General features: G+C 44.2%; 1 protein-coding gene across 2 annotated transcripts in view; it reads left to right on the top strand.

Annotated features, from left to right (window-relative positions):
* CUEDC2 (CUE domain containing 2) overlaps positions 1-25975 on the top strand; it is a 47827-nt gene that overhangs the window by 6114 nt on the left and 15738 nt on the right. For both annotated transcript variants that reach the window (XM_088475628.1, XM_088475627.1), the window contains exons 2-6: positions 8074-8163; positions 10268-10411; positions 11764-11825; positions 15565-15677; positions 16039-16206. In XM_088475628.1, coding sequence (XP_088331754.1) covers positions 8090-8163; positions 10268-10411; positions 11764-11825; positions 15565-15677; positions 16039-16206 — 561 coding nt within the window. In that variant the 5' untranslated portion in view covers positions 8074-8089. The remainder of the gene's footprint in view (positions 1-8073; positions 8164-10267; positions 10412-11763; positions 11826-15564; positions 15678-16038; positions 16207-25975) is intronic.

The following is a 25975-nucleotide window of genomic DNA, read 5'->3' as shown; positions in this document are numbered from 1 at the left end:
CTCTGTCCTCAGGACCCACACAGTTCACATTTTCCAGGTCACCTAGCACAGGTGCATTCATTACTCACTGACACATTTTAAAAGATCAACAGATGGAGCTAATTATTTCACTTGTGAATCTGTAGAGACCTGTAAAGCATGCACTGTTTGGGGTCCTGGGGACTAAGGGCCTGATTCAGAGCCGCTCGCTATTTGCGGTCGTTCGTTTTATAAAAAGGGGTGGCTATTCAAATGAAACGTTCGCACTTTGCGGTCTGTTCACGCCTCTAAGTCTGAACGAGCGAGCAAAACTTGCGGTTGTAATTTTGAAAAGTATGCCCCCTTGCCGCTCGCACCATACGTCATGTCCGCTATTTATTAGATTAATCGAGTACATCGTACAGTGTATGAACTGCTCGCTATTCTTGTGGTTGGTTTTTTCAACCGCTATTTTGCGAGCAGTTCTGAGTTAAAAAAAAACAAGCCCGCGGGTGGGGAAGGCACAGGGCAAGCTATTTTAGCGGGGCGCGGTGGGGAAGGCGCGGGGCGCTAAAACAGCCTATGCAATATATCTGTGAAGGACTTAGGCCCTCATTCAGAGCCGTACGCTCTGAGCAGAGCGCACGCTCTGAATGAGGGCCGGGCTCCATTTTCATGGAGCGTCCTCCTGGACGCTCATATAGCTGTGGGTCACCACCCACAAGCTATACGAGCGTGCATTGTGATGGTCGCGATGGTCGAGACCATCGCGACCATCGAATTTGCGTGCCGGAGCCTGCGGTTGAGGTTTTCAACCGCAAGCTCCGGAGTGATTTTGGCTCTATCAGAGCCAAAATCACTCCCACTGACATCACTAGTGATGTCAGTGGGCCGGCTTCTGACGGGAGGCGTTCCCGTGGGAACGCCCCCGTCAGGGAGGCACGCCCACCAAAGGGGGCGTGCTGTCAATCAACATTGACAGCACGCCCCCTTTGATCGGACACAACGAGCGAAGGACTTTCCTTCGCTCGTCGCGTCTGGCGCATGCGCACGACGGAGCTCCCTCACAGATATATTGCATAGGCTGTTTTAGCGCCCCGCGCCTTCCCCACCGCGCCCCGCTAAAATAGCTTGCCCTGTGCCTTCCCCACCCGCGGGCTACAGTGTCCTGCAGGTGGGAAAAATTGTGGTGACTGATCACCGCCTGCATCTATAGATATATTTTTCACATCTGCTTGTGCGTACACTCGACCCAATGACCGACCCACTGGCAACAGGAACCAGTGAAAATTACATCACAACCGGTTCTTCTGGCCAGGCATATTATGTGGCTGATTGGTAAGTGTGTCTGCCCAGTAACGTTTGTGCATAACCTCACCAAATTGTTAGATTGATCGGTTGGTCGATCAATTGTTCCTGTGTGTACGCAACATTACAGTTGGCTGATCAGCTCTAACAAGGCAGGAACATAAACAACTGACTTGCAGATGCCGCGTTGAATGTCACTGAGCTCTTTGGTATGACCCATTCCTCTGCTAATGCTTAACTTTGGAGATTGCATGTCTGTATGCTTGATCTGTTGCACCTGTTAGTAATGGGTGTGGCTGAAATGGCCAAGTGCACTAATTAGAATGGATGCCCACATACTTTTGACCTAGGCAATTCTGTGATTACCAGCAGTTTTTAAAACAACCTACATTTATTCTCTTTCTATTCTTAAACTACTGACCTCCAAAGCAACATTGCTGTATGGGTATGCAGTCGGGATGCCGACCGTCGGCATCCCGACTGTCTAATCCCAGCAAGGTTCTAATGACAGACGCCTGTCATTTTACCTACACCGGGAGCCCGGCATCCCGATCGAAGGTAAGCCGGGCACGGATAGCCGTGGGAAAGAAAGGTTAGCGATACTTACCTTAATTAACGATCGGGCTGCCGGTGTCGGGATTCCGCTGTATGACTGGATCATATAGCCCCACTTAGCACTTCCAGTTTCAATGATGCTGGACCAATATGCATCTGTGGGTATTAAACTCCTATCATCCTGTAGATTACAAGCAAGACCCTCTTACCCTTTTTGGGCCATATTCAATTTGAGCAAAAATTCCGTGCTGGACTTTTCGTTCCACATCGCAGGTTTTCCGGGGATAAAGTATCGGGCGCGTGCCCTCTTTATCCCCGTATTCATTTACAAATCAACGAAAACGGGAGCCGGCGGAAAGGTAAGTATCACCAAAAAACGGGAATTATCAGGAAATATTCCAGGGACCCCCCCTAAAGATGTCTAGACATGGGGGATCACTATGGGTACCCCCATTTTTACCTGTTGAAGTAAGTCGGGGTTTCTAATAGCCGTGGCAGGTGCATTTTTGCGGCTATGAAGAAGGGGTGAAGAATAGCACTTAGATTTTTTTTTTTGTAAGAATAACTATTGCTATCTAATTTGGGGTAATGAAAATGGGGGTAAGCATTTTTTTAAGTCCCTAAAATGATTTTTAAAAGTTCTGCAAAAATGCACCTGCCGCTACTCCCGCAATGGAAAAAAACACCTGCCGCATACTTTGGACGCCCTCTGAATTTAGTTTGGCTATTTTACAAGTGTGTTCCCTATTTTATTTTATTTTTTACCCCCAAAATTAAAGTTACTTTTTTTTGGTGTCCCGATTTTTTTATTTTTACTTTTTTTGACACAGTTTATTTTTAAATGACACTCCCAGGGGTGCAGGCTATTTATTTATTTTTTAAGCCTGCACCCCTAAACCCAAATTCTGCACTTTTTTTGCGCCATGTAAAACATGGTGAAAACTTATCCCCGTTTTTTTACAAAGACTTTTCGCACCGAAATTGAATACGGGATGGTTCAAACATGCGAAAATTCAGACATTTCACTCTGGGTACTCAGGTTTCCTCCCACATTCCAAAAATATACAGGTAGGTTAATTGGCTCCCAAAAAAAAAAAAAATTAACCCTTAGTGTGTATGTGTGTGAGCATGTGGTAGGGAATATAGACTGATGTGAATGGACAAATATTCTCTATAAAAGCGCTGCGGAATGTGTGTGCGCTATATAAATAACTGGTAATAAATAAATATTACCGATTGTTGCATACACTTCCTGGAGATTACGTATATCACAAAGGCAAAGTTGGCGTCTTAAGACAGGATGGTGGGCATCTAGATACACACAGCAATCGCACGCCAAGACATAGTGGGCGTGCTAATGCCTTGCCGTGTGATTGCGGGATTTGCATACTTTGGCTGCGTGCAAACACATCTAGCGAGCAAGTCTGAATCAGGCCCTAAATTCCCAGGTCGGAAATTAAGTCCCGGGTTGACCCTTTCACACAGGGAAAAAAACCCAGGCTGTTTAGCAAATTACCAGGTAAAAGTGAAGTACCCGGTATTTTCATTTTCCTTTGTGAAAGGGGTATCAGACAGACAATGGCAAAAAACCTGGCACGCAAAATGCTGGGTAAAAGCTGGATTTTTTGCCATTTTCTGTTTGAAAGTGGTATAACATTGCTCTAAAGTGGCAATTCTGTACTAAACCATAGCAATCAATTAGTTATTTGCTTTTATTAAGGGTCATTTATGAACCACAGAAATACAGACCCATACTGTATTTGATTGTGCCCTAACACCGCTACCTAACCTCCCCCTAACAACCCGATACTTACCTTTGGGATGTCGACGGTCGGGATTTCGGTGCCGGCATTTAGTCCGTCGGCATCCCGCACGCCGGGATGCCGACTTCATCCCTTTCTGACACCCATTGCTGCTGCTATAGCAATTAGGTGGACAAATCCTTTAAAATATAAAAAGTTGTGTAAAACTTACCAACATGTGTTAAATTCTCCCTCTCTCAGATCACAATCTTATCACCTGCACACTTTCCTCCATTACATCAACCTCAATGTCAGTGAAATCAACCAAACCTCCTAAAACCCGCAGAAATATTAATGTGATTAACTTTCAACAACTATCTACCTCTCTACAACAACGACTCTCACCAATTTCTGCACTCACTTCTCCTGAGGCTGCTGCATCACACCTAAACCAGATTCTAGTAAAAGCCCTCGATGAAGTAGCTCCAGCTACCCATCACACTCCGCGTAGACTCAGACGTCAACCGTGGCATTCTAACTTAACAAGGCATTTCAAAAACTCTCACGTAAAGTAGAACGTCAGTGGCGAAAGTCTCGCACTCCAAGTGACTTCCTCACATATAAGTCTATCTACAACTCTTATCGTACTGCTCTGGACACTACCAAGCAAATATATTTCCAATATCTTATCTCTGCTCAAGCCTCTAACCCCAAGCGACTTTTTAATACATTTAAACTGCTTCTTACCCCTCCCTCACCCAAGCCACCTGCTACTATCTGTGCACAAGATCTTGCTTCCTATTTCAAGGATAAGATTGATAATATCCTAAATGAAATGTTATTCTCTTCCTCAGCTAGTGACCTACTCAACTCCCTACCTGAACCCTCTGGCACATTCTCTTCATTTGACCCCACAAATGAAGATGAAGTATCTACACTCTTCTCATCCTCCTACTCTATTACCTCTCCTCTAGATCCTATACCCTCACAAATTAGTAAAGCTCTGTCTCCTGTGCTCATCCCAACCCTAACTAAAATCTGTAATCTCTCGCTTTCTACTGGCATCTTTCCATCACTGTTCAAGCATGCAGTGATTACTCCCATTCTGAAAAAACAAAATTCTGACCCTAACACTCTCTCTAATTACCGTCCTATCTCCCAGCTCCCATGCCCCTCCAAGCTACTGGAGAGACTTGTCTACACCCGCCTCACACACTTTCTTAACACCCACAACTTATTGGACCCACTTCAGTCTGGCTTCCGTTCCCAGCACTCCACAGAGACAGCACTGACTAAGGTAGTAAATGATTTGGTCACTGCCAAGGCTAAAGGCCATTACTCACTTCTAATTCTTCTAGATCTCTCTGCTGCTTTTGACACTGTTGACCACTCTCTTCTCGTACAAACATTACAATCCCTAGGTCTTAAGGACACAGCCCTTTCTTGGTTCTCTTCCTACCTATCTGATCGCTCTTTTTCTGTTTTTTTCTGATTCTGCCTCCTCTTCGCTACCTCTATCAGTTGGAGTACCGCAAGGCTCTGTCTTAGGTCCTTTGCTATTCTCAATCTATACCACCTCTCTTGGCAAACTAATCCGCTCTTTTGGATTTCAGTACCATCTGTATGCGGATGATACTCAAATCTACCTATGCTCTCAAGATTTATCACTATCTGTATTGGTCCATGTCACTGAATGTATTTCTGCCATTTCATCTTGGATGTCATCTCACTACCTGAAACTTAATATATCTAAAACAGAATTAATTATATTTCCACCGGCCAATAACCGTTACCAATCTGATCTTTGTCACTGTTGATAACTCAACAATCCACCCCACCCCACAAGCTCGCTGCCTTGGTGTCATCCTTGATTCTGAACTGTCCTTTGTTCCCCACATTCAATCTGTCTCAAAATCATGTTACATACATCTAAAAAACATATACAAAATTCGACCATATCTCACACAAGACACTGCAAAAACTCTAATCCATGCACTCATTATTTCCCGCATTGACTATTGCAATAGTCTCCTTACTGGTCTTCCCAAAAACAGGCTATCGCCATTACAATCCATTATGAATGCAGCTGCAAGGCTTATCGTCCTTGCCAAACGTTCATCGTCTGCTGCCCCGCTCTTGTCAGTCCCTCCATTGGTTGCCGGTTTTCTACCGTGTTCAATACAAAATACTGTTACTTACACATAAGGCCATTAACCGAATTACACCAACATACATCTCTTCACTCATCTCAAAATATCTCCCAACCAGACCTCTCCGCTCAGCACAAGATCTGCGTCTCTCATCCCTGTGCATTACTTGCTCCCATTTACGGTTACAGGACTTTCTTCGGGCTGCACCCACTCTATGGAATGCCTTCCCACGCACAATAAGACTTACCTCTAGTCATCAATCCTTCAAGCGTTCCCTGAAAACTCACCTCTTCAGACAAGCTTATCAGATTCCAGAACTGACCACATAACCTTCATAGCTTCCATGTCTTATTACATCCCCTCTCACAGTCCACACATAACCTCACATATTGTCTTTCTTTCACATACTCCTGACATTTTGCCGACATTCCTGTGTGACTGGATCATGCAGCCAACCAAGAAACTCTGCATTCTGGCCGGACCAAATTGCAATATATAGCACCTATCCTTGTGTATCAATGCCTATTTCCCTATAGATTGTAAGCTTGCAAGCAGGGCCCTCTTACCTCTATGTCTGTCTGTTATTACCCTGTTTTGTTCTATCAATGTTTCCAATTGTAAAGCGCAACGGAATATGCTGCGCTATATAAGAAACTGTTAATAAATAAATAAAAAGCTAGAGAAGACAAGTCCTATTTAAAATACTGTGAATTGAACAGCCTTCTTCAAGACTAAATAGGATGAGATTGGTATTAATTACAGCATTGAATACCAGTTAGTCTAATAGCTGCTGTAGACAGAATTGTACAGGCGCACAAGACCATGACTGATCGGAGTGGGAATTCAATGGTTCTGTCAAGTATTATAACTTTGATCTTTCAGCTGTTTCCGAGATCTGACCTGCTGCAACTGCAGGAAATATTTTCTCCTCTTTTACTGACATTTTTTACAAGTATTACAGAAAAGCACCAACACATTTAACTTTTTTTCTTAGAATAGCTGTTTTTACATTTTCAGATGTTAATAATGTCTTACAGGGATTAAAGTGCACTTCTTGCCTACACAGTGAAAGCAATTTTATGGGCTGAGGTTTTAATCATGAAAATGATGCCTATCCACTTGCTAGGAATAAGTGGCATCATGAGGTACCAATGGCAATGGGCTAAATAAATGGCTGCTTCCACTATAACTGATTTGCTTGATATGTATTCTTTATCATTCCATTTAGTTTGATCCTAGCACCATATATTGAAAGATTTTGAAAGCCATATTAAAAAAATAAGTGTAACTGAACTTCTAGTGCAGAATGCCAGCTAGGGATTTATGATAGGTGTCGAAATACCGACGCCTATCATAATCCCGACGCCCGGAATCCAGGACGTAGCGTGCCCGAACGAGGTAAGTCGGGGCGTCCGCCCTGTTAGCCACGGGGGGGAGGGTTAGGTTTTAGGGCAGTTAGCGGGGTTAGCGTTAGGTTTTGGGGGGGTGGTTAGGGCTAGGCACCCCCCGGGAGGGTTCGGTGTAGGGAGCGGTAAGGGGGGCTAGGGTTAGGCACTAGGGGGAGAGGTTAGTGTTAGGCACCACTAAGGGAGGGTTGGAGGGGGGGCAGGGGAGGTTAGCATACTTACCTTCCTCTGTCGGGATTTTCATCCTGTCGGGCAGCCGCTGTCGGGATTTGGCATTTCAATACCATTCCGATTGAACATGTAAACAAACTTGGCTTATAAATTGTTACAAAGCGGATATCACACTGAAAAGCCAGGGAGGGTTTCTCCATTTCCTCCAGATTTCAATTAGAGGTCCTTACTCTCCCCTTCAACACCCTCACCAAGTCCCCTCAGTACGTCTCTGACCACATCACGGGACACACGCCCTCTCGTTCTCACATCACGGGACACACGCCCTCTCGTTCTCACATCACGGGACACACGCCCTCTCGTTCTGTTCTCTGACTTACGCACCTCTTAGGTTACCACCTCTAACTTTTTTGTCTCGAATATTATGTATGTATCCCAAGCTACTCCACAATTACGAAAGCTAGTAACAGTAACAAGGTCTCCCCCCGAACCTTCAATCTTTTGAGCGCAATCTCAAATTCCACCTCTACACTATACTCCATTTTATCCCCACTTGATCCTCTCTCTCTGTTCTACCAGCTTTCAGCCCTATGTCCACTTCAAGCGGATAAGCTATAGGAATCTCTCTAGTTGCCCTGTATGGCACAGTCTCATTGATATCGCTCAGTCATTGTGCTAAGGTAGCACACCCTATGTGAGCCTAGTTCCTCATGATCCAGGTCATCTTGTTAAATTAGTTTTCTATATATTCTGTGTCCTAAACCTCATATAATCTTTTCCTAGGAACAAGTAAAAGGGCATGTCACTGGAAAATATTATACGAGATTCACTCACAGGTTTCATACAGTCCCATATTCCCGATGCTGACATCAGGTAGGTTTTACTGTATGTTTGTTTTGTTTTTTTATCTTGTTTTCTTCTAAACTGTATTGATGGTAATGTTCTATATACAGAGGTTTAATATTTTCTCCTAAAGAGCCAGAGGTGAATTTAATGCTACACATTACAGTAGTAATTTTGCATTAGTCAACCACATTTCTATATAGCAGCTGCAGTGGGCTGGTATACAACGGTATATCATTCTGGCACTTCTCTCCACACAGCTTGTCTAACTTGAGCAATTGTAAGAAACAAACTTGTCTCCAATGCAGAAGCCATAGTGGGTGAGTGATTTACACAGGCTTCGGTGTATATTGGACACTACAAAAATGTCTGCCACTTGTATAACTCAGCCAGCAATAAAGAGACACTGTAAGATGGAAGTTAACTTATGTGACTGATATTCTGGCAAAACTTTATTTAGGAACTTCCAATCAGCAGGATGAACAAAGCTGGAGTTTTCCGAATATGTCACAGGCAGGTTTTTTAGTAATAGAGCCAGATTTCTGCATACTGGATGGGGAGGTAGTTGAAATGCCGGCTGTCAGGATACCTGCTCTCCGAATGGATCCGGAATCCCGACACCTGTCAAAATCCCGGCGCCGGCATCCGACTGCCGACATCCCAACAGTTAGTGTGGCTAGGGGGAGGGTTAGGCACTGGGGGGGAAGTTAGGTTTAGGGTGCGGGGAGGGAGGTTAAGGATTCTTACCGCCCGCTGTCGGAATTTTAACTCTGTCAGGATGCTGGCGTCGGGATCCCGTACCCAACCTACTGGATGTCATTTTTCCTTTTCTGTATATATGTGGAGATCTTGTACTCCAGAAATTTGAACGAATGGCAAAGACCGCTAGGGACGAGTACTATTATTTTACTATGTATAGTCCTCAATTAGTACACAATTGACTTAACTTTTGTGAGGCAAAACACTTTAAAGTGGACCTATAGCCTTCACAGAGTGGCATCATACTTTTTGTGGATAAAACCAATATGCAGCCTATCAATTTACTAGGGACCATTGACTTCACAAGGCTAATATTCAGGAGACCAGACTGATATTCATGAGGTGCTGGATTTTAGAGAGCTGATATGCTAAATATGGTGTAAGTGACAGGTCCTTTAATGTTTGCTTAATGCTGAACGATAGTAACTGTAACTGAATTTGGCAAGTGTTCACTTTCAGGTGAAAGCATTCCTAATACTTGTGAATACTAATTGTCATGGGCTCAGTAACATTTATGTGTAATTCTGCAGATAAAACGTTATGCAAGTGTTCATTTATATAAAATTGCCAACTGACATTTCAGATTGCTTTTGAATTTTCCATTTTTCTTTTTAAGTATAAAAAAAATCTAATACTTTTAAGGATGCAATGGGCAAAATATACATATGTTTGTGTTTTTTGAGGTATGTTTTAATTTTTTTTATTTAATAAATACATTAATAAATTGTGCTTACATTATTTTAGTCCGATACAAAAAATGAGTAAGGCCATCAAGCGCTGGGTTCTATTCATGTACTCAAGAAAAAGACAAAAGTTCTTGGTTGATAAATGCTGAAACAGTGGTTCTCACCTTAAATAGGTGAAAGGCGTTCCTTGAAAGGTATCTTTTCAGTCACCACTAACTCTCTACATGTGTGCCTTTCTCGGAAGGCCTTTTATGGTACGAAGTAATCTTGTCTTGTGGATTTATGTTAAATGTCAATAAATATTGTTTGTTTAAACTTTTAAACATTATGAGAGATTTCCCCTTTTTTATGCATGTGAATATTGGGATCTGCCATCCATGACTATAAAATCAGGATTGAGGACATAGGTCGATAAAAGATACCTTTCAAGGAACGCCTTTCACCTATTTAAGGTGAGAATTATAGTAGAGGTCCAAAAGATTTTGAACCACTGTTTCAGCATTTATCAACCAAGAACTTTTGTCTTTTTCTTGAATAGAACCCAGCGCTTGATGGCCTTACTAATTTTTTGTATCGGATATCATATGGTGTGGTGAACCTGAGTTCGGACTCTTGCGACGGAAGGAGCGCAGGTTTCAGGGTTTATTGTTTAAAAATACATTATTTTAGTGTCTCCCCTCTTTCCTCAGTGCAATGGATGAAGTATTCTTCTCATATGTGACGGGGGTATTAGAAGACCTGGGGTCCCAAAATTCCTCAGAAGAAGACTTTGAGATGGAAACGTTTGTGGAAATGTTGGAGGGTTACATTCCAGGATTTGTGGAAATTGGCAGGTACAATATTATGTGTATGGATAGAGTATTGTCCCAATACCACTGTCTACAGTTTATCACATATTATGGGACACTTAGTCCACAAGATACTTATTGGCTTTGGTACCTGGAAATAGTACTTATTGAGGAATATAAGACTGGAGAAGTTTGAAAGAGGCCAATGGAACTGACTTGACAAGGTACAGCAGCTGTCTGTTTTGTACATTCATTGTTCTCCAGGCTGTGGTTTCCGGAGTAGCACTGAGTACACCCGCCCCGGGGTGTCTCTTGAACAAAAGAGTCAAAGGTTTGGGGCCATGTGATTCTGCCACCTAATGACTTGATGTATTGTTAATTACTCAGAAATACTTTGTTCAGACACTAGGGGCAAACGTGCTTTGGGTGTATTTGCGTTTGCATTGTATGCACTGAACCAAAAGTATAAAACTATATTATCCTGTATGCAGAGTTGTCTGTGGCTGCCCCCCCCTTTCATAACTGTATGATTTGTTTCATCATTTCACCAGGCCTAACCCTGGTGCAAATATCTGTCTGAAAACAGGTGTATTAACATGGATGCACAACTCGCTCGTAGTTGCATGAGTTTGGTGTCTTTCAGGTTTGAGAATCAATTATATATTCTCAACTTTCAGCTTTGTTCACTCTGGAGTGGCTACATAATATTGCCCCATCACACAATTCATTTCATTAAGACCTGTATTGCCTAAAGCAGTCTTTTAGGAATAAGTGATCTTGGTCAATACGATTCTTTTGTCAAAAAATGCTATATACTATCCAGTTTACAACCTGGATTATCATATAAATTTCTGAGAGTGGGTCAATTAATCCGGTTATGCCGTAAATCTAAAGATGTGTCCTCATACGCCTAGCCTCAATACGCCAATCGGCGCTAGACACCTGGCACGAGTAAGCCACCAGGTTCCATGCCACTCTACTAACGCTAAGTGCCAAAATGTGAATTTTGTAGATCTTCTCAATGAACATACAGTAAAATACATTATTTTGTGTGTTAACCGGGGATCCCACTACAACGCCATAAAAAAGTATGATCTTCTCTCTTAAGCTAAGTAAATTGTGCGTTTGTAAATTTCAAGGAGTTTGTCCGATATTGAAGGAAAGCTCTAATTATGGGGGTAGGTCTTTTTCCTAAAACCATCAGACTTTCTGACCATAAGCCTAGTGGAAGACTTTTTTGTGGGGGATTAGATAAGTAGGTTGCTCACATTACAGCAAATGGACATACACAGATGTTTTTAGGTATGTTATGTTTATTCCAGATTAACCAATCTTTCCATAATGCTTACATTTAATGAGTAGCACTAATTTACAGTAACACACAGTTTCATTTGCAGTGAGGAGGTTTATGAGATGATGTTCAAACTATCAGGACAGCTAAGTGAGGCTCGTAATACAGGTAAGTTGAACCTGTGTAAATGTGTGTATTAGCATTATAACCTATACATGGGGCTTGCTCTTTTTCATTGTCCTGATAAGCAGAATACATTTATGCATTAATCATTAAAGACTAAGCTGTGCACTACATGAATAAAATGGTGCCTATACAATGTTTCTGCGTCTAAGCTCCATCTGTCTGACCATTGGTTCACCGGTATATACAAAGTTCATTGCTTAGGGAAATACATTCTACATTTTCTCTTGAGGGCTGTAGATGGAGCGCAATTTATTTCACATGGAAGAAATACGCATCTAATAACTGGCCCATAAACCTCACTGCAGTCCATCTTCAGATGTTTGCTGCCACCTGCAGTAAATTACATGTAGGACAAAGTAAACCTACTGTAAATTTTAAAAAAGGGAGGCTCTGTGAAAGCAGAAACAGACGCCTGCCTATGGTGTTCTGTAATGGGTCACTATGCATAGAGATGTCCTCGCTAGTTACCAAATGACTCGGTCCCTGTCATCAGAGTGGTACAGTCTCCTGAGGTTGAAAGTATTTTAACAACATTGGTCACAGAGATTTACTGATCACTGTGACGAATACTGTAAATGGAATGATGATCCATGTGTGGCTTTTTCTATTTCTTATCTGCCCACTGTTTGTTCATAACTACTGTTTATTGTAGCATCATTTGTAGTTCTCTGTGGACTTTGAATTGTTTTTACAAATATTTATATAAGTGTACATAAGGTGCAACATATCTATCAGTTTAAACTATAATTAATATAAATATATATATGTGTGTTTTAGTGGGACCTCAACAATAGCATTCACCAGAAAAGAGAGGGTGCTAATCTGATACAATTATAATTATCACTTTATATACGGTAGCTATTAATAACAACCGTTATCTTGTGTTTAAACACATATAGAAATAGTAAATGGTTGGTAGATGTGAATTGATTTCAATAATTTTTAAGAAGGACTTTTCTTCTGATATACTTCACATCTACCAACCATTTACTATTTCTAAACCATTTACTATTTCTATATGTGTTTAAACACAAGACTACTAATTGTATCAGTTCAGCGCCGTTCCTGTCTTAACTTTGTATGTGTGTGTGTGTATATTTCCAGCATGGAAATGAGGAAACAAAAGTGAACAGAAAATAATAAACAGCCTAGCCCCTAGGTCATCTAACTCACTTCTTGACCCCTGACTATCATTATGCGGCTAATCTGCAAACAGTCTCTCAGCATCAAAGTCCCAGTCCTGTCTCTGACAGGTTTTCTCACAGGCTCTGGCCTGCTCACGTTCAGGCTCCTGGCCTGCTTACAGTCTCACATTCTGCTTCCAGTAGAGTAACATACACAGTCTTTCTTGGTGGCCTTCCCTGTCTCCTCCAGGTATAAGCTCTGGCCTCCCCAGCCTGCAGCCCAGCTGCTTCAATGTCACATTTAAAGTCTTCCTCTTGCAGGTCCGGACTCGGGCACACTGGGCTCTGTAGCTGCCAGTCCCCCTTGTACTGCTTCCACATGCAGACTGCCTGTAGGTCTGCCTCGTTGGTCCTCACCTCAGCTCTCTCCACAAGTCAGCCCAAAGGTGTGTCACAACTCAGTATTTCTACCCTGTGTGGGAGGATCTATCCAACCCCACACAGATTCTGCTGCTCACCAGCGCCATCTCTGGTGATACTGCCACAAAATATATAAATATATATTTCATTACAGAATAAATGTGTTGTTACACTTAATTGATTGTGTTGAAAGCGTGACCGTAAATATGGTCACAGTCATACGCATATTATTTTGCTAAAAAATTTTTTTAGCTAATAAACATATTTAAAGACTATGAAATCTAGAAAGGAAAGAGATGGTCTGCGCTAGTGATAATAGTGCTATAATAGTGGATTGTCAACGTATGGTATTTAAAGAAAATATATTTATTTATATATGAACAAGTGAATGCAGTCACAATGCTCTTGTGGATTGGTGTCTGCTGTAGAGTATTGAAATTTAAAAATGTCTGGGAATGTTTGTAAGCAAGGGTATCAGGTGGGAGTTATGGCTGGTGGGGATTCAAGTTAAGTCTTGGCTGAGCAAAGTGGTAATGTTGGCTGGTGGAATAGGTTAAAAAATGAGGGGGGGTTGGTTTAAGTCTTGGTTGTATCAAAAATCAAGTCTTAATAAAAAGTTAGGGTATTCAGCGCTGTGTCTGGTGGGGCGGCGTCGTCCCGTATCACCCAGGTGCAGAACTTACCCTCGATGTCTTTCTTCACTCTCCTCCAGGAGAGTGGTCCGCTCCTGTCTTATGCTTCTTGCCGTCTTCCGTCCGTTTCGCCTCTGGATTGCAGCGTGTCTGGAGATGCACGCTGTGGGATGCGGCTGGCCGCCAACTTGCCACGAGACTTCCGGGTCTCATGCTGGTCTGGCTGCTCGCTCAACTGTGCATAACCGCACTATGATTCTAAGCGCTGTGGGTAGGGTGGGATATGCAGGGTGCCAACGCGTATCGTCCTCTGGGCCTTCCTCAGGGAATAAAGTGTTGTGCTCTATTTGATGTGATGACGTTTTTATAGGTGAATTCAAAGGCGCCATCTTGGTTGTGGTACATTACATTGATGCTTGTGGGCAATATTACAGTCGCCATCTTGAAGATGCGATCAGGTGGCTCATAAGATCTCTGTGACCATCTTTGTTAACGGATCCGTAACTAATGTATTACATTACAGCAGGCAAATTATAAATTTCCCGGAAGACTCGCGAGTGAAGAAAGACATCGAGGGTAAGTTGTGCACCTGGGGGATACGGGACGCCGCCACACCAGACACAGCGCTGAATACCCTAACTTTTTATTAAGACTTGATTTTTGATACAACCAAGACTTAAACCAACCCCCCCTCATTTTTTACCTATTCCATCAGCCAACATTACAACTTTGCTCAGCCAAGACTTAACTTGAACCCCCACCAGCCATAACTCCCACCTGATACCCTTGCTTACAAATGTTCCCAGACATTTTTTAAATTTCAATACTCTACAGCGGTCACCAATCCACAGGAGCATTGTGACTGCATTCACTTGTTCATATATAAATAAATATATTTTCTTTTAATACCATACGTTGACAATCCATTATTATAGCAATAGATACATCTATCACTTGCGCAGACCCATCTCTTTCCTTTCTTGATTTAATGTCTATAGGGATTGGTTACTCCCTATTTGAGGTCCCGCAGCTGCAACAGACACCCTAATATAATAGTGAGCGCAAGGCCAACTAACACTCCTCATATTTAAAGACTATAACATTAAAATATATTTCGGTCTGTAAGATACCAAAAGTACAATTTACCTGTCCCAAAAAGAACAATGTCATTTGTTGAAGTAGATTTAAAAAGTGTAAATATAATTTTCAGCTAAACCTATAGATCACAAAAATATGACTGTTGGTCCAGGTGGGGAATGAAGCCCCGCTGATTACTGCCACATCACTGGTAGCACATATTGCTGGGTGCGCAGAGAATTCGGCCACGGCTTTCTTTTCAGCACTCTCCACCAAGGAAAGCTGTAATAGTATTTCTTCCCACCTCTAAATTGTACCTGGCTTTTCTTTTCAACTATCATTATAGTTCATCTTAGACTTGTAACTACATGTATTTGGTATGAATATCATGTTGGTTTTATTTTTCAGGATACAATTTTATTTAAATGTTATTGCCATTAATGCAAATGTTTTTTGTTTTTTTTCAAGAAAACTGTTCTCCTGAAACATCTGCTGGGAATTCACTCGGGGCAACAGAATCTGGAGGTACAGAGCCCAGTGAGCATAGAGTGCAAGTAACATCGGAAGGGGCAGAGGCACAGGTACATTGACACAGAGTGCAGTGTGATAGTGCCACTGCTTATTACATTCTTTATTGCACCAACTTATTTTATCCTAATGTAATGTAACTTATAACACCATAAAATACATTAGGATAAAAGTGTATGCCCTGAATGTTAGATCATCTTATACTAATAAACCTCTGGTCTTTATGTCCTATTACATGGTAGGGGGAATGGCGTGCTAACATTAGGGAACAGATCTTTCTGTAACAGTTCTGGCATATGAGCTCTCGGCTTACTAATCAAGTGTTTTATCTGTTGTTCTACCTGAATATTATCTATAACAGCCTTATTGCCCACAGTATGCTGAAATCCTCTTTTTCCATCTTCATTCTCTCAGGAAAGCCGTGATGTGATGGGGAATGTTGATGTACTGCTGGAGATGTTCCCAGCATGCACTCTTCACCAGGCTGAGAAAGTGCTCTCTATGGCTAAAGGGAGTCTGGAGGATGCTGTACAGATTATAGTGGAGAGAGAGGTGACACTTGATAACACATCTGAGCAACAGGTTGGTGACAATGTGATGCTGTAAAACTAACACAAATGGTTTCATCTCCATGTAATATGACCTAAGGCTTTTGGAATTCTATGCATTTTATAATTACGGCATGTGAAGAGTTCAACAGAGGACCCATCATCAGCTTCCTATGAGAAGTAAACTTACTCTTTGTTTTTGTTTTTTTAATTGAGTATTTTTACTAAACGTTTTGACATTAACAAAGAAAAGAAAAAAAAAAAGAACAGAGAGATAAAATTAAACTGATCACTGGCAGCACATTGGAAATGGTTGTGTATATATAAATCTACTCTTATGGCCGGTATAGCGAGTCCACGGAGACACCCACAAGGCTGAACATAAATAGGCCATTAAGAGGCCTGAGATATGAATATGCCTGAGATGTTGACTTCTGCTAGAAAGGGTTTGGAGCGACAAAGGAATAAGGGACGGAGATAAAATAGGGGCATCTCTCCCCCACTGTGCATGGAGGTCATGTCTAAGCTGCAAATATCAAACAGATGTGTAAGGAAGCCATAAGTAGATGACAACTGAGCAAAGGAGTGTTAAACTCCATTCTGATATAAATGCCCCACAGCATCTACCCCATAAGACATCTATAAAGTTTTCCCTTCAAGATTACAAAGTTCTGGAAGAGCAGTTTCTCCACAACGGAGGGCAAAGGTCAACCACAGACTTTCCCAGAATCTTCGCTGCTGTCAACCAAACTATACACAACCTGTTGCCAAAGGTGAGGGCAGTGATTTTGATTAAATGCCGAGACAGTCCGCTGAAATAGAGCCAGGGGCGCATCCCCCTGCTCCAGCGGAGTAACCCAATCACGCAGATGCACAAGCTGGTTGGCAAGATAATGGTGCTGCATATGAGGCAGGGCCATGCTCCCCAAATAACAGGGTTACATATCAGGCAATAGTAGCAGGAAGGGGGATAAGGAGCGATAAATGCTGCAAAATGCAAAAACATAGGTTGGATAACCATCTTTACAAAGTCACTCATCCAGTAACGGAGAGAGGAAGTTGCTTATAAACATGAGACTTAACTTTACTCAATTTGAGGGTGGACATTAAGGCGGAATTCAGTTGCTTTTTGGGCACCCAACAGAGCTATTCAGTTGTTGATCCGATCGTGTGGGACAGGCGCCCAAATACAACAGATTTAGCCACGTAAAGCAGCTAAACTGTTCTAAAGTATTGTGTAGAGCGCCCAGATGGCCAGCTTTTTGCGGATCTCGTCTCTCCATATCAGGACGTTGCGAGTAGAAATCTGGGTGCCCGCGGCACTCGCGCCCAATCAAAGCAACAATTAGCTCCTTTGGGGACCCATTGGTAACAGGCGCTCAAAAAACTATTTAATTCTCCCCTAAAAGAGACATACGCAGCCAAGAAATGAGTAGTCTGTATACCCACATAATTAAACTGCACAAACCATCTCAGGGAAAGCATAGAAAGCTGACCTAAATACAGTAGGGAGAAGGGAAATGCTACAGATTTGTCCTAGTTAATTTGAATGCCCGAAAAGGAGCCAAACTGTCCACCATTGCCGAGGGAAGTAAGCACTCAAAGTGCATTAAAAACAACAACGTCATCAGTGTACAGAGCAATTTTCTCTTCACTGCCAAAGACCATCAATCCTGATAGCTTGTGTAATTCAGAGCTTCCCCTGAGATAACAGTTCTATGGCAACAGCTATCAAACTGGAGACAATGGGCATCCCTGTTTTGTTCCCCTGCCCAGCATAAATGAATCGGTAACAAAGCCATTCACACTGACCTGAGCAGCAGGACAGGAGTATAGTAACTGAACCCATGCCAGAAAGCCCACAGCTAGATAGCACCTCCCATAGAAACAGCCACTCCACCAAATCAAATGCATTGGCCTCATCCAAGGACACATCCAAGGAGTGGACCATCTCCTCAGTAGCCACCTGCACATAAGTGTAAAGATGCCGGAGAGTGACAGCAGTGGACAACCTAGACATAAATTTAAGGCCTCAGACATTGGAGAAGGGAGGGAGCCCACCTCCAAGAGGGCGACATAGACATCTAACAACTTAGTGACCAAGAAACCCAGGTGGGCCTTATATAGCTCAACAGGGAGTGCACCAACCTCCAAATGCCTTATGTGAATGCAAAGATTTAATAGCATGCTCAATGTCTTCATAAAATACTGTGTGCTAGAATCTAACAGGGTTGGAAGGATAATTTGGTCATGGTAGGAAGAAAGTCAGAGAATAATGGGCCCTAGATTAGGGGTGGGCAATATGATCCCCCAGCTGTTGTAGAACTACACATCCCAGCATGCCCTGCCACAGTTTTGCCATTTGACCATGCAAAAACGGTTGCAGTACATGCTGGGATGTGTAGTTCAACAACACCTGGAGGGCCGCTTATTGCCCACCCTTGCCCTAGATCAATAAACATCAATAAAGTGGTCACAGAACATATCCACTTGGATAGCCTGGCCTCGGGATGTAGTCATGTGGCTGCCGGTCACAATTCCGACAACAGAATGCCGGCTAGGGGCTTATGATAGGCGTCGAAATACCGTAGCCTATCATAATCCCGACGCTGAGGACGACATTCCAAACTAAGGTAAGTCTGGGGCGCCAATAGCGTTAGCCGCATTAGGGGAGAGTTAGGATTAGGGTTTTAGGGGGGGATAGTAGGGATAGGCACCCCTAGGGGGGAGGGTTAGGGTTAGGCACCCCCAGGGAGAGGTTAGGGTTAGGCACCACTAAGGGAGGGTTGGGAAGGGAGAGGGGGGGTGAGACCAGGGAGGTTAGGGTACCTGCCTCTGTCGGGATCTTGATCCTGATCCTGTCGGGCAGCCGCTGTTGGGATTTGAACTGCCGGCATTTCAATCCCATTCCCCTGGCCTCGTCCAGCAATCTGTGCTCAGTGGTAGAAGAAGGTAATTTTATGTTGAATGTAAAAATATTGTGATTTATTTATTTAAATCCCCTCAAAAGGAAAACAATGCTAAACAAACAGGTGATAAACATGTAGAAAAAAAATCATGGCAATAAGAACTTTCACTCTCCATCTTGTATGAATGTGATATGTTTTTAGAATCTGTCTCCACCTCTTATCCAATTGAATTCCATTTTCGGATCTGTCTATATGGTTATTAATATTGCTCAGTTACTATAATTGATATATCAAAATTTGCAGTAGGAGGGAAAATATTCACCATTTCTTCTTCGGGTTCCATAGGGTCCACAGGAATTACTTTGAGGTATATGGTTGGATCGCATCCAATGCACCAAACAGCAGAGCTTTGGAGCTCCCAGCATGCACTCGTCCTCCTCCCTATATACCCAGCCACAGGCATTCAGTTGTTTTGTTTGGTGCATGGCAAGACGCACCTGTTATAACAGCGGGACTGCTAGGCAGTCCTAAGCTTTTGGTCTTTTATGTTTTACCTTACGTTTATGAAACTTCAGCGTTTAGCAGTACCCGCGCTGGTAATGACGCTGTACTGCGATTCCATCTACCTCCGCCGATGCCAAAACACCAGCACCGCTTTATGTCCTGAGGTTCTCGGCAGGCCTCAGCGTGGCTTAGCTAGCGGCATAAAAACGCTGAGGTCTGGGACTGCTGTCGGGTAACGGAGATGGCAGATAAGGATTCTTCTCGGGGAATCATGCGCAAAGCAGTCCCTCGCCTCTGGTGTTGAGACGCATCAGAGGCCGCTGCGGGTGAAGGTCGTCCTGCGTTTCCTCACTAGAGCGGCCGGGGCCATATAGTCTGTTGCCGGGGACGGGTGGTAAGACGCACTTGTCAACGTCTTGCTACCTTGTAGTTCAGCGTACCCGGCTGTCAAAATCGCAGCGATGGGGAGATAAGGTGCTCCCCCGGCCGCTCCTACCCGCCAGACATGTACTTCCGGGTACGGATTCCCACGTCTGGTTTGCTATAATTGACCACCTCATGTGTGAGACGCACGTGGTTTAGCGTTGGTCTGTCCACAACTGTAGTGGTTGGTCTCAGAGGTTTGGTCTGTCTCTCTATATACCTCTTCCTCAGGGTTTGGCATATAGCATACTCTATATGCTACCATCCGGGGGCCGGTCAGTTGATTGAGTCCATATTGCTGTAGCAATTGTGCATCTTTTATGCATTGTATGTGACTGTATGCCAGCTGCTGTATTCAAACTGCCTATGTTTTCAAAAACTGTCAGGTACATCTATCACTGTGTTTCTCCTTATCCCTCTGAGGGTGGGGTGTGTCATTGATAGACTGTCACATTGCATTTAGACTTGCATGTCTTATACCATTTATACATTGCATTATGTCTGAAGGTAAATATGAGGTTGTGAGTCCTCCGGTGCTTCTATCCTGTTAACCAGAATGGGTACTGCAAAAACTGTAACAAACCGTTACCGAATACATCTGGTACACCTGCCCCAGCACCAGAGCCGTCTTGGATGGCCATCACACCTGAGGTCTTGTCCTATTTAATAGGCAGGTCCTCGGAGGTACGGGCTCCAGCTGCGGTGGTGTCTCAGGATGTACATGCTGTGGGTATCCCATAGCCTATGTGTTTGCCCCCCATGAATCCTTGTTGGGTTAATGCGGCTGCACACTCTAGCCAGAGTATACTACCGTCTTCAGCCTCCCCGCAGGTGGAAAGAACTGTGGTAGTACGGAAGCAGGGGCATAAAAGAGGTTCTCGTCATGTATTGCCTCAGGAGTCTGACTCAACCTTCTCGTCAGACGATGATTCTCAGAGTTCTGGGTCAGTCTCAGTGAAAGAGGACCATCAATCCCAGGTGGATGTTTCCTCTCTGGTAAGAGCGGTGAGGAGGAGGAGGTTGCACAGACATCTTAAGAGGTGTTCTTTAGACGTCAGGCGGTATCTAAGGATTATTTCCCTCAGTCAGGGCAGTTGACAAACCTCATGTCTGAGGCATGGGATACTCCTAGCAAACATTTTACGGCCACTAGGAATGTAACCTCTCAGGACCCATTTGCACTAGGAACATGTAATAAATGGGAAGTTCCTCCAACGATAGACGCTCATATCACGAGATTGATTAGGAGTGCTACGTTGCCCATTCCAGCAGCATCCTCTTTATAGGAGGTTACGGATAAGAAGCTTGATAGTCATCTAAAATCAATGTTTTCTTTATCTGGGGCCATTACCAGGCCAGCTACGGCTGTAGCTTGGGTGGCCAAGGCTATGGAGGATTGGACAAAGTCTCTACTGGAGACTATAGTCGACCCAACAAAAGAGCAGGAGTCTCTTCTGGACCAGATCCAGGGAGCAGCTATGTAATTGGGGGAAGCTGGTATTAACGCAGGCATCATGGTGTCTAGGGTATCGGCTAATTCAGTGGCAGCCCGAAGAACCCTTTGGCTAAGGAACTGGAAGGCAGATCCAGGATCTAAAAAGCCTTTAGAATCTTTGCCTTTCACAGTCAAAGTACTGTTTGAGCCAGGTTTAGATGACATAATGACTTTGTTGGCAACACCCAGGTCTGCTGAGTTACCATCTACGTCTGCTTTTAAAAGGCAGTCGTTGTTTAGGTCCTTTCTGCCACAGAATAGGATGAAAAAACAGTCCTTGGCCAGACAAGCAGTCTCATCGAAGGCAGCCCAGGAAGTCTTGGGCAACCAAGGGCCCATTTTCCAAGCCAGACTGTAAGCCTACTGTCTGATGGGGCTGGCCTTCCCCTGGAGGATGTCAGAGTTGGAGGCCGACTGTTACAGTTCTCCCAGGCCTGGCAGCAGACAACTACGGATGCCTGGGTACGAGAGCTGGTCTCTTAGGGTTATGCCATTTCATTCTGAAGGCATCCCCCTCAGAGGTTTGTTCTTACAAACCTTCCTGCAGACCCGGTAAGAGTTTCGGCCTACCGGGAGTCTGTGGGGGCTCAACTGGACTCAGGAGTCATAGTGCCCGTTCCTGTGATGCAACAGGGGAAGGGTTATTACTCAAATTTATTTTTGATTCTAAAGCCAAATGGGTTGCACCGCCCTATACTGAATCTAAAATCTTTCAACAGATTTGTCAGTGTGCCAAAGTTCCGTATGGGGACTCGAAGGTCAATTATGCTGGCGATGGAGACTTCAGGGTCTCGCTGGACATACAGAATGCATATCTGCATGTCCCGATTGCAAGATCCCACCAGGCCTTTCTCAGGTTTTCGGTGGATCGGCAACATTTTCAGTTTCAGGCTCTACCCTTTGGTCTGGCTACAGCCCCTAGGGTATTTACAAATATAATGGCAGTCATGACGGCTCGTCTCAGAAGACAAGGAGTCAGGACACTGCCATGTCTAGACGACCTCCTTATATTGACCCAGTCTCAGGAGATGCTGCAATGTCATCTACGGATTACTATTCTTTGCCTACAGGAGCACGGCTGGGTGATCAACTGGAAGAAATCTTCTCTTTCACCAATTCAGTGGATGGTGCACTTAGGGGCATTACTGGACTCTCTGGAACAGAGGATCTTTCTGCCGGAGGACAAGGTTGTAGCACTACAGTCTTGTGTGCAGAATTTGCTGTGCAAGCAGACAGTGGGTCTCATTCAGACCCGCTCGCGAGCGCAGGACACTCGCAAGCGGATCGATGTTACCCCAATGCGCATGCGCACGACGGAGAGAGCTCCGTCGTGCGCATGCGCGAGACCCGGACAGCGACAGCCAAGCTGTCGCTCCGGGTCTCGCACCAAAGGGGGCGTGCTGTCGATGGTGACTGACAGCACGCCCCCTTTGGTGGGCGTGCCGGGGGCGTGGCTGCCAGACGGAGGCATTCCCATGGGAACGCCTACCGTCTGAAGCCAGCCCCACTGACATCACTAGTGATGTCAGTGGGAGTGATTTTGGCTCTGATAGAGCCAAAATCACTCCAGGGCTTGCGGCCACGAGACCCTACCGCAGGGTCTCGTCGCAAGCCCGATGGTCGCGATGGTCTTGACCATCGCGACCATCATCATGGATGCTCGCATAAGCTGTGGGTGGTAACCCACAGCTATGCGAGCGTCCAAAAGGCCGCTCCACATTGAATCAGGGCCAGTGTCAGTACACTTTGCTATACAGATACTGGGCTCCATGGTGGCCACATTCGACATGGTGGCGTATGCCCAGTTCCACTTCAGGCCCCTACAGCTGTGGATCCCGGACCAGTGGGATGGTCAATATCATCGGATAAAGCATCAGATGATTTGTATCTCACCATGGGTTCGACTCTCCCTGGCTTGGTGGTTGGAGACAACTCACTTAGACAAGATTCCTCCGTTGTGGGTCCCGGAATGGGTACTCCTAACCACGGATGCAAGTCTGCGAGGATGGGGAGCAGTGATGGGTCAGCACACCTTTCAGGGAAGGTGGACAGACCAAGAAAGCCATCTACCAATAAATATATTGGAGCTTCGGGTAGTGCACAGGGCATTTCTTCTGGCGCAGGACCTTCTTCACGGCAGGCCTGTCCAGGTTCACGGCTGGGTGAACAATGCGACAGCGGTGGCCTACATAAACCATAAAGGAGGCACACGAAGTCCGGCAGCCATGAAGGAAATGGCAAGGATTCTGCTGTGGGCAGAGGGCCATCTTCCAGCGATCTCGGTGGACAGGTGTGGATTACCAGACGTAGATCTTATGGTGTCACATCACAAGCACAAGGTCCCCAGGTATGGGTCCAAAACGAGGGACCACTCAGCTGCCTTCGTGGACACTCTGGCGGTGAGATGGAACTTCAGGTTAACGTGCCTGTTTCCTCCAATCACCCTCCTCCCAAGAGTCATCAGAAAATTCAAGCAGGAGGGCGGCATGATGATTCTAATAGCCACTGCCTGGCCCAGGAGGCATTGGTTCTCCGATCTGACACAGTAGACTTAGATCTTCTCCTGGCTACCTTGAGAGTCCGAGTTTCGGCTTTGACAGTTTGGTTTCAGCGTAAGATTGCCCCTCTGCCGGATGTTAGAACAGTCTTTAAGGGGGTTCCTCGGCTGCAACCTCCATTTCTACCACCGGTGGCACCATGGGATTTGCCTTTGGTTCTCAGGGCACTGCAGGCGCATCCCTTTGAACCCTTGGATAGAGTTGATTTGAGATGGCTGACGGCGAAATCACTTTTCCTCCTCGCCAACTCTTGAGCTCGCAGAGTTTCTGACTTGGCAGCATTGCCATGTCGCTCGCCATATCTGATCTTTTATCGGGATAGAGCTGTCCTCCGTACCAAGGCAGGCGACCTACTTAAGCTGGTTTCCCATTTTCACATAAATGAGAAAATTGTAGTACCGGCCTTTCAGTCTTTAGGCCTGTCTACAGGTGAAGCTTCCTTAGATGTGGTTAGAGCTCTTCGTATTTACATGGACCGTACCAGTTCCATCAGGAAGTGTGTTATATGGATTTCACAAAAGAGGCTGGCCAGGGAGCAAACAGACCTTGGCTCCCTGGCTTCTTATGATAATTTCACAAATCTATACTCAGGCTGCTCTCCCTATTCCTAACAGGGTAACAGCACATTCCACTCAGTCAGCAGGACCATTGTGGGCAGTAAGACATGGCGCCTCGGCTGAACAGTTTTGCAAGGCAGCCACTTGGTCTTCTGTGAATACGTTTATCAAATTCTATTCTTTTGATACGATTCTCCTCTCTACGCAGGAGCGTCCCCACCCGTAAGGGAACTGCTTTAGGACGTCCCCAAGGTAATTCCTGTGGACCCTATGGAACCCGAAGAAGAAATACAGAATTATGGTATAACAAACCTTTTGATCATTCTTTTTCTTCGAGGTCCATAGGGCCCCCACCCTGACGCACCTGGCCTCAGTTGGGATCTGTTCTTAAAGCCTTTCTTCTTTTTTTTTTTTTCTTTTTTTTTACAGATTCCCTGAGTGTTTCTTGTGTAGTTTTTCTTTCTTCTCCACTCTCCGCCTCTTGCCGCAAGGCTTGGTTACAAACTGCCTGTGACTGGGGGCAAGGTATATAGGGAGGAGGACCAGTGCATGCTGGGAGCTCCTAAGCTTTGCTGTTTGGTGCATTGGATGTGATCCAACTATATACCCCAAGGTAATTCCTGTGGACCCTATGGACCTCGAAGAAAAATAATTGTCAAAGGTATGTTATAGCATAATTCTGCATTTTTCAGATGAACTCTTCTACAGAGGAGATGTTACTAGAACTCTCAATATGAATGGCAGATAAGTCAGTGGGTCCAGACAGTATAAAGGTTGCTGCACTCTGTCAGTATGGAACCTTTACTTGGATATCACCTTGAGGAAGACCTACACGGTCGAAACGCGTTGGTGAGGGTGAGGAGTTATTGTGCAGCCAGAAAGAGTGATCAAAAGGACTAATCCAAGTAAAGGTTCTATACTGACAGTGTAACAAGGAACGTGGAAAATTAATACGACATCTGAAAAATACTGGTTAAAGCCAGTTGGAATTTGGGGTATACTGTCTACCCCTGGATGGTATTTGAACAATAACTTTGTTGATGCTTTCCTAGGAGCAGCGCATATTCCTATGTTTTGTATATCTGAGATATTGTGTAGTATTGGTGATACTATCAGGATTGCTGCTGCTCCCTGGTTTTTTGCACAAAAAGGACTATTTTGTTTTATAGTATAAAGCTAGCTAGTTGTGTCTAGTAATTAAACTTTTCAACCAATTGATGCTGACTTCTGCTATAGATGATAATGATAAATATAGGGGAAGAGCATTGTTTCTACTGTCCTGTATATCTCACTACAGTAATAGGTAAATTAGTGCAATAGTTTGTTGGAAAAAATATATAGTTATTGACCGTTTCGA

The sequence above is a fragment of the Taudactylus pleione genome, unplaced genomic scaffold (genome assembly GCF_031769625.1).
Source record: "Taudactylus pleione unplaced genomic scaffold, aTauple2 ptg000016l, whole genome shotgun sequence".
NCBI classification, from domain to species: Eukaryota; Metazoa; Chordata; class Amphibia; order Anura; family Myobatrachidae; genus Taudactylus; species Taudactylus pleione.
The sequence above is the reverse complement of the archived record's forward strand: the minus strand, read 5'-3'. Positions and strand labels throughout refer to the sequence as shown.